The sequence below is a fragment of the Chrysochloris asiatica genome, unplaced genomic scaffold (assembly GCF_000296735.1).
Source record: "Chrysochloris asiatica unplaced genomic scaffold, ChrAsi1.0 scaffold00097, whole genome shotgun sequence".
Taxonomy (NCBI): domain Eukaryota; kingdom Metazoa; phylum Chordata; class Mammalia; order Afrosoricida; family Chrysochloridae; genus Chrysochloris; species Chrysochloris asiatica.
The window spans coordinates 11,523,307-11,532,930 of NW_006408615.1; the positions used below are offsets into that span (position 1 = coordinate 11,523,307).

The 9,624-nt window shown below is 41.1% G+C and overlaps 1 protein-coding gene across 1 annotated transcript in view; it reads right to left on the reverse strand.

Moving 5' to 3' along the window:
- Window positions 1-681: 681 nt before the first annotated feature.
- The window catches only part of XPNPEP3 (X-prolyl aminopeptidase (aminopeptidase P) 3, putative), an 88,401-nt gene continuing 79,458 nt past the window's right edge, over window positions 682-9,624 (reverse strand). Inside the window, exons 8-10 of the mRNA XM_006866879.1 lie at window positions 5,600-5,780; window positions 4,036-4,156; window positions 682-880 (exon numbers count right to left, since the gene is read on the reverse strand). Of these exons, the coding sequence (XP_006866941.1) occupies window positions 714-880; window positions 4,036-4,156; window positions 5,600-5,780 (469 nt within the window). The 3' untranslated portion in view covers window positions 682-713. The remainder of the gene's footprint in view (window positions 881-4,035; window positions 4,157-5,599; window positions 5,781-9,624) is intronic.

Here is a 9,624-nt window from a genome sequence, read left to right on the forward strand (position 1 = left end):
TACAGAGGAAGAGCAGATGTCTGGAGAAGGAGGCATCTTTACACTGAGGAGAACACATTAGACGGAAGTCGTGGTCTGCAGTGGACGCAAGACTTTCCTCTCTCTTCCCTTCCTTCCTTAACAGAATCTAAAATTTTACTTTCCAGACTCCAGACAATCAGATGGCTAGCACTGCTGGAACACAGACTATGGTGCAGGACACCAGCGCACCTGAGGGCTGCCTTGGCTCCAGCCAACTTGTAGGATCTGGACTAGGCAGAGCGGTGAACAGGAGGCGTGTACTGGCCGCCCACCATCAGAGATCCTGTATAGACGTAAGCATCACACCAAGATCTTACAACAGCAGGTGGATCTCAGCAAAACTATACAAAGGGAGGGACCAGGAGAGGAGACTTCTTCTGTATGTTTAAATGTAAGCAATGACATGTGTGATTCAGAATTTCTTTACATTGAAGTTTTAAACTTGCCCAGGTCTAAATCCTCCAGAATTAACATTACTATAGCTGTAGTAGCATATTGTTGAAAAATTCAATTTCCCAGATTTCCGTCTACTTAAAGCACAACAGAAACAGCCCCACCCCTGACACAATCACATGTACTCTGAGAGCAGCTGCACCCCCAAATGGTAGCCATGTACAAGTGCACAGACAGTGACACCCGTGCCCGGGCATGCCGCTTCAGGAACCTGAGATGTGGGAGGGCTGCGATGCAGGTCAGCAGGGCCTCTTGCAGATCAGCTCAATGTCACTCATCTCTTTGGGACAGTCTGCAGAAAGGATGAGGGGTGAGTCTTGAGTCACCACCACATCGTCCTCAATTCGTACCCCAAGACCACGAAATTTCTCAGGAGCATCTCTGTCATCCTCTGGGACATAAATGCCTGGAAGCAGAGAAAAGAATCAAAGCCAGTAGTTGGGTAGTTTGGGGCAAAAGTCCTGGTGTGCTGCTGCAGGATAACGTGCTGGACCGTAAGGTCAGTTTGAACCACGAGGTTGGGAGTTCAAACCCACCTGCATCTCCTTATAAACCCCATACAGGGTTGCTATGGGTTGGAACTGACTCAATGGCACTTAACAACAACAACAGCAGCAACAAGTTCACCTTCTGTATCCCAATTCTTTCAGCAGAAGACCGGCTTGTTAGTGAGATCTACCTATTAAGAGTCATGAGGATACAATGACATAGAGTGGGAAAAAAAAAAAGAAAGTGCCTGGTAGGTAATGGTCAGTAAATACTGACTACCACTATCAGTATGAGTAGATACCAGTCACAGGTTCCACACAACTAGGATAAGGTCGATCCTCATTCTGTCATATTTAGTGGCTCAAGCAGGTCATCAAAGTAATTTCGTTTGTGAGCATGTAATACATATGTTATATTCTGGTATTTAGCAGGCTGTATCAATACATCTTTCTTCTGTCCAACAGGAAAAAGGACATTTTGCTCAAATAAAGACAGAAGGTGTTTTAAAAGATATTAAATACTTTATTAGAGATTATTAGCCTAACTAAGAAGCTGAGGAATGTTTTTCTCAAATAAGCTGTAAATGTACACACATGATGCAGAGTATGAGAGAAATAGGAACAACTTTAATGAATGCTTGGATAAACCAGAGTCCAAGGTACTCTTTCTTTCTAAACATGAAGTCAGACAGGCTCTCATATGAAACAAATGAAAAGTTTGCTCCTCTATACGGAAGATACTGCTCTGTGATAAAAAGAGCAGCAGAGAAGATTAGAAAAAGTCTAGAAACACCCAAGTACCAGCTAGACTGGACTACATACTGGGACCACAAAGAGAAACATGTAAGGGCTCAGAGAGTAAAAGGAAACACGTTCCCCAGATATAATCCATATCATCTAAAGATAAAAGCACTTGGCCACTGTTAAATGGGAGACACGTAAACAAACTGGACCCGAAAAAGGCAGTCTTAAAAATAGATTTAAGTCTTAATATCTACTTATAGAAAGTATTCTCCATCTGTTGTTGATAGAAGAAGTCAAATTAAACAAATTGTGAGATGCTAAATGAGAAAGTTAAGACAATTCTAAAATAAATAAAGTTCCCTACTACACTGAAGAGATGTATTTTTATGTTCTAGTTTAATCATGCTGGTTCAGGTAAGAAACAGTGAAAAAGCCTCTTATCATCACCCCAAAGCAAGGCCAGGGGCAGAACAGACCATCAATGGCTCATATGCAGGTTCAGGCTAAAGCTGAAGAAAATGAAAACAAGTCCACAAGAACCAAAATATGACCTTGAATACATCCGAACTGAATTTAGAGATCATCTCAAGAAGAGATTTGATGCATTAGACACTAATGACCGAATACCAGAAAAGTTGTGGGGTGGCATCAAGAGCATCATACAGAAAGAAAGCAAGAGGTCAATAAAAAGAAAGAAAAGACAAAAGTGGATGTCAGAAGACTCTGAAACTTACTCTTGAGCAATGGAAGCAAATGGAAGAAATGAGGAAGCAAAACAGCTGAGCAGAAAATTTCAAAGGGCAGTTTGAGAAGACAAAATCAAGTTTATTATAATGAGATGTACAAAGAACTGGAGTTAGAAAACCAAAGGGATGTACATGCTCAGCATTTCTCAAACTCAGAGAACTGAAGTAAAAATTCAAGTCTCAATTTGAAATATTAAGAATTCTGTGAGCAACAACAGTACGCAGACAAGGAACCGCCAGAAATTCAAGCCGGCTTTTGGCTCTGTGGATAAGACTGGGAAGAATGGGAATATTCCTGAACACTTCAGTGTGCTCATGAGGAGCCTACAGAGAGATCAAGAGGCAGCTGCTAGACCAGATCAAGGGGATACTGAATGGCTTCACATCAGGAAAGATGTGTACCAGGGTTGCATCCTTTAACCACATTATTCAATCTGTATGCTAACCAAATAATCCTAGAAACTGGATGATAAGAAGAGCAGGGCATCAAGATTGGAGAAAGAATGATATGGACAGAAGGAGCGGCTGGGGACTCTGGACTCAGGGAGGGAGAGGGGCTGTGTGCGGCAGACATGTGGGGTGTACCCTTTGGTTGTTTGATGATGCATGCAGAGGATTGTAATCATTGCAATTAAATGAAAAATGATAGAATGAATGTAAAGATAATGTTCTCCCATGTAAACTAACACATAATTCATAGTAAAAACTTAAAAAAAAAAAAGATTGGAGAAAGACTCATTCACAACTTGTGATATACAGATGATACAACCCAGCCAGCTGGAATTAAAGAACACTTCAATTATTTACTGATGAAGATCAAAGCTTTCAGGATGGGCTGCACCTCAATGTAAAGAAAACAAAGATTCTCAAAACAAGACTAATAAATAACATCATGATAAACGGAGAAAAGACTGAAGTTGTCAAAGACTTCATTTTGCTTGAATTCACAATCCGCAATCAAGGAAGCAGAAATCAAGATATCAAACAACATATTGCTTTAGGCAAATCTGTTGCACAAGACCTCTTTAAAATGTTCCAGAGCAAAGATACCAGTTTGAGGACTAAAGCCATGGTATTTTCAATAGCCTCATATGCATGTGAAAGTTGGACAATAAATGAATAAGGAAGACTGTAGAAGAATTGACGCATCTGAGTTAAGGTGTTGGAGAAGAATATTAGAAGTACTGCCAGAAGAACAAACAAATCTGTTTTGGAAGAAGTACAACCAGAAAGTTCGTTAGAAGCCAGGATGGTGAGACTTCATCGCTCATATTCAGACGTGTTGTTAGGAAGAACCAGTTCCTGGAGAAGGACATCATGCATGGTAACGTGGAGGGTCAGCAAAAATCAGGAAGACCCTCAAAGAGATGGACTGGCAGGCACAGTGGCAGCAGTAATGAGCTGAAACGTAGCAATGACTGTGAGGTTGGTGCTGGACCGGGCAGTTTTTGCTGTGCATCAGGTTGCTATGCACGGAACCTAGATAAATGGCGATGAAAACAAGGTAAAAAGAAACCACGTCTACTCTTATTGCTCACATGATTACCCTGTGTTAGCAGCAGTCAGCCAGCACATCTGCCTACCTGGCTCCACGGTGATCACCATGCCAGGCTGCAGAGGGAGGGAACGAGGCATGTCTGGAGTATCGTGGACATCCATCCCAAGGTAGTGGCCAACATGGTGAGGGCAGTATTTTCGAGCAGCCTGAAAAGTTAATTCCTGTTGTTATTTGAGCAATGACCACTCAGGAGAAAGCTGAACACATATAAACCAGGGAGGCACATGTTAATAGCTCCTCCGTGGTCGTGCAGCAGTTATTTAATCTCTTCTTGGGTAAATGCTTGAGACACCTGATAAACTGCCATCTCTTGTCTGCATTTCTGCCAAGGGCATTCTAACTACTCTTGGAATTGGGCAATTCCTTAGGGACCAGGCAAATGAGCATCTCTCTGTATTTTGAGGGGTGGTTGTAACTCTGTTAGAATAGCCGTCTTCTGAGTGTTCAGACAGTTCTCTCAGGAAGCCAGCTCTGGAGACCTGAACTGTCTCACAGCAGTTCGTGGAGCAGTTAGGAGAGACATCAAGTAACAGTGCAACCATTAGGCATCTACCAATGGAGGTATTTCTATCAGTTAACTAAAGATTTATAGCTCTATTTCTATTGATAGGAGAGGCCCTGGAAGCCTAAAATTGGAGGTGGGTGGTGCCTACTGGTTGGTCTGTGTGGCATGCGCACCCAGCATCATTCTTTAAAGCTGAGGATTTCCATTTTTCACTGAGCACCATTTATGTTTTGGATGCAAATTAAATTTACTTCAAAATGTGGTCCTAAGTTTCAACATCACTGAAGCAACAGATATGGTCCCATCCAACCTCTTCCTTTTCAGAATCACCACAAAAGGATTAGGAGTTAACCTCTCCCTTTTTTTGTATGTCTTTCTATCCTGTCTGCATCAGACTTCATTTTATATTTCCTGACTTTCGGGCTGGGTATGCTTCATGCCATGAACCAGAATGTGCTGCCATCTTCTGGGAGAAAGCAGTACTGATTCCCTTTGTTTTAATCCACGCAGGCTTTACTTTGGAGTCCACGGGTGGTACAAAAGGTGTAAGGCACATAGCTGCTAACTGAAAGGTTGGAGATTTGAGTCCAACCACCTTGGAAGAAAGGCTTGGTGATCTAATTCTAAAAACCCAGTCACTGAAGATACTAGAGCGCAGTTGTAGGCTGTCACCAGGCTACGAACGCCTGACTTACACACAGCCCATCTGTTATAAAGCAACCCCAGTAAAGCCGACTGTATTAAAAACTTGAGGTTTGTTTTAATGAACAGGCACTACTTTTTGATGTGCATAAAACACTGCTATTGTATTATTATGGTAAAGTTGTTTTAGTATATTTGGAAGTGTTTCTTCAATGTTTTTTATACATAAGACGGTACACAATATACTAAGACAAACACGTTAACTGTTGGGTCTTACATACAAATTTGACATAAATCATCACACCTATGTGAATTCTGGAACCCCAACTCTGAGATGAAGAGTTACAAAGACTATTTCTAAAGTCTTCTGAGCTTTATTAAGGCTACAACCCAAGCAGGCTGGCTAGGTGTTCTTGAAAATGGTTCAAGAGAAGAGAAGTACCTTGAAGGCATCATTTTCCTTATTGTTCTTCATGATCCCCAGCTCTGTAAGTTTCTTTCCGATCAGTGTCAGCATCATGCTGTAGAGGTTCTCCAAGCTCGACCCGGGGGAACAGAGGGTCAGACATGCTTGCTGGATCTCTAGAACAGCTTCATAGAGCTCTGCCTGAGGTGCAGTGAACCTGAGGAAACCAAAGAACCTGAATTTGCAATAATCTGACATTGGAGGAAGTTGGCTTATTAAACGTGATTAGAAAAATTCCAAGATGACGTGATTGGACCTTAATGATGCCCTAGATGTTCAATTCCTCAAACAGGGGCAGCAAGACAGTCTCTCCTTCAAATGGTCAACAGGTTAGAAGATGTACCCAGCCACTAATGAAGTCAAAGGGCCAGACCAGGCCCACCATGGTCCTTTCTCAAATCACTTAGTACACATGGTCCCCGTCTTCCTATGGGGTTTCATTCTGACAACTCTGTCCCCTAAGTTGTTTCTCATGTAGTCTACATTATATGGTAGTGGTTGTATGCCATGGAGTCAGTTCCAACTCATAGAGACCCTGTATAGGGTTCCTGAGGCGGTATATCTTTACAGGAGCAGAAAGTCTCATCTTACTCCCACAGAACGGCTGGTAGTTTTGAACTGCCGACCTTAGTGGTTAGCAGGCCACCTGGCAACCACTACACAACCAGAGCTCCTCAAGTCTAATATATAAATATGTATGTGTATGTTTATTCTTAGTTTCATTATTGACGTTTATTACCAGTATCTTTATAAATCTGATCTTTGAACATCCGAGAATGACAACACCAGCAAATGATGAACTGTAACAGTGAATGTAGTACATATACCTAATGAAACCCACCCACTGCCTAGAATTGATTCAGACCCGTACTGACCCCCTATGGGGTGTTTCCAAGGATGTAAATCTTTATAGGAACAGAAAGCTTCCTCTCTCTCCAGCAGAGCAGATGGTGGATTTGAACCGCTAACCCTATGGTTAACAGCCCAATGAGTAACCCACAACATCACCAGGGCTCCTTAGCTAATGACAAGGTATACAAAAAAATAAAGACAAGTTTAAGTGCAATTCATCATAACTTGAATACATCTAATTGTACAGGCTACCATTAAAACAAACAAAACCACAAACAAAAACAAAAAACAAACCCTAGGGCTCCATTTCTGAGACGTGGAGCCAGCATCAGAGGATAAACAAATCAGTACCTTGGTTGCCAGAATCTTATCCATATCTAAGTGACGTTAGAATAAACAATTTCTTTAGTAATAATGGTGGGAGAAAAAAGAGACCAAGTGTGTTTCAGTGGTATACACATTCCAATACAATGGTAATGGGAGTACAAATTCCAGTAGCCAGTTAGGTCAAAGCCTTATAGATGCTCACATACATAGAACTATAATCCATCTAAGAACCCATCCTAAGAAAATGTTTGAAATTCTGTAAGTTGTAGCATAAAAAAAAAAGTTCGTGGTAGTGGTTTCATAATTGCAAAGTATTAGACACAATCTAAATGCTTCCTCCACCACTCATCTGTCAGTTTGCCACTGTGATGTTGTGATTCTGGAAGTGATACCACCAGCATTTTAAAAACCAGCAGGGTCATCCATGGTGGACAGGTTTCAGATGAGCTTCCAGACAAAAACAAACTTGGAAGAAGGAGAGATGGACTATTTCATCACGAAAAAGCTTATGAACAGCAGTGAACACTGTCAGATAGTACCAGAATACTGAATATTGAAACATGATAAAGAACACCAGATTACTGTCAGATATAGTGCCGGAAAATGAGCCCATCAGTTGGAAGGCACACAAAATGTGACTGGGAAAGAGCTGCCTCCTCAGAATAGATTGCGATTATGTGAATGGAGTAAAACTTTCAGGACCTTCATTTGCCAGTGGGGAAAAGTTCAGACTGAGGAAAAACAGCTATAAATATCCATTAATGATCAGAACATGCAATGTACAAAGTATGAAACTAGGAAAATTAGAAGTTGTCAAAAATGAAATTGAACCTGTAAACATTAATATTCCTAGGTATTAGTGAGCTAAAATGGACTGGTATTGGTTAACTTTGAATCTGACAACCACATGGTTCTCTATGCTGGGAATGACAAATTGAACAGGAAGGGCATCACATTCATCATCACAAAGAACATTTCAAGATTTACCTTGAAGTACAATGCTGTCTGCGATAGGATAATATCCATACTCCTAGCAGGAAGACCAGTTAATACAACTATTATTTAAATTTATACACCAACAACTAAAGCCAGTGACGAAGAAATTGAACAATTCTACCAACTTCTTTGGTCTGAAATTGATCAAACAACTAATCAAGGCATACTGAAAATTATTGGTTACAGTTGTAAACTAAAGTTACAGTTGTAAACAAAAGGCAGGATCACTCATTGGAAAATATGGGCCTGGTGATAGAAACAATGCTGCAGATGGCATGATAGAATGTTGCAAGACCACTGCAACTTATTCACTGCAAATACCTTTTGTAAACAACATAAAAGATGATTACACACATGGACCTCACCAGATGGAATATATACAAATCAAACTGACTACATCTGTGGAAGTAAGGAGCTCTGGTAGCATAGTGGTTACGAATCGGGCTGTGAACCGCAAGGTCAGCAGTTCAAAACTACCAGCTGCTCCGCGGGAGAAAGATGAGGCTTTCTACTCCCGTAAAGATTTACACCCTCGGAAACCCTGTACAGGGTCGCTGTGGGTCGGAACTGACTCGACAGCACTAACAACAACAACAACAACAACAACAACAACATCTGTGGAAAGAGATGGTGAAAAAGCTCCATATATCATTAGTCACAACAAGGTCAGGGACAGACTGTGGAACAGATCTCCAACTAATAATATGCAAGTTTAGTCTGAAGCTGAAAAAACTAAAATAAGTTCATGAGAGCCAAAATATGACACTGAATCCAGAGATCATCTCAAGAACCAATGTGATGAATTAGACACTAATAATAGAAGAACAGAAGAGTTGTGGAATGACATCAAATGCATCACATAGGAAGAAAGCAAAAGGTCATTAAAAAGACAAGAAAGAAGGAAAAGACCAAATGGATGGCAGAAGAGACTCTGAAACTTGCTCTTCAATGTAGAGAAGCTAAAAGAAAATGGAAAATTGAGGGGGTAAAAGAGCTGAATAGGAAATTTCAAAGGATAGCATTAGGAGATAAAATAAAAAATTACAATTCAGAGAACAAACAAGATGGCGGATCAGGCTGAAGTACATGAGGAGCTCTGTCACCAACAACACAGAATACCCAACCAAGCAGGCTCAGGGGATGGTGCCAGAACTCTGAACCACATATAAAGGAATATTTAGAAGATTGGAAGGCTTACAGCTAGGGGAATTTGTAGCAGAAGCAAGAAATCCATTGCTTTCTAATTCAAGATGCTCAGCTGCTCCCAAAGATGCCATCTTGAGCGAGGCCAAGCAGGGGAAGAATCAGAACAGCCACGAACGCCTGATAGAACGGCCACGAATGCCTGACAGAACCGCAGAAATACAGGTATGGATTTTCTTTTTTAATATATATACATGTTCATTTGTTTCTCACTGTCTGCCTACCTCCATCCTGGTGACTACAGGGTTCCTGATAGAGTGGACACCCCACCCCCACCCCCAGAGGGTTCTAGAACGCATGCGCACAGATCTCCTCGAAATTTAAAGAGACAGTTTCCACTTAAAACCAAATGGCCACAGCCAGCTGTGAACTGTTTATAACTAGAAAAAAAGCCTGAACGGGAATTGTGGAACAAGATAGGCAAACTAAAAAAGAAATAGGCCAAAAACTAAATCCTGAGTTATGTCACAATGACTAACAGTGGCATCATGAAATTTCTCAGGAAGAAGAAGAGTGAAAAGAGAAGCCCATCTCCTGATCACATCTACCTGGAGGAAATCAGAAAGCATAAAAAATACCAACATATACATCCATCTAAGTATTACGGCCACAGATAACTCCTG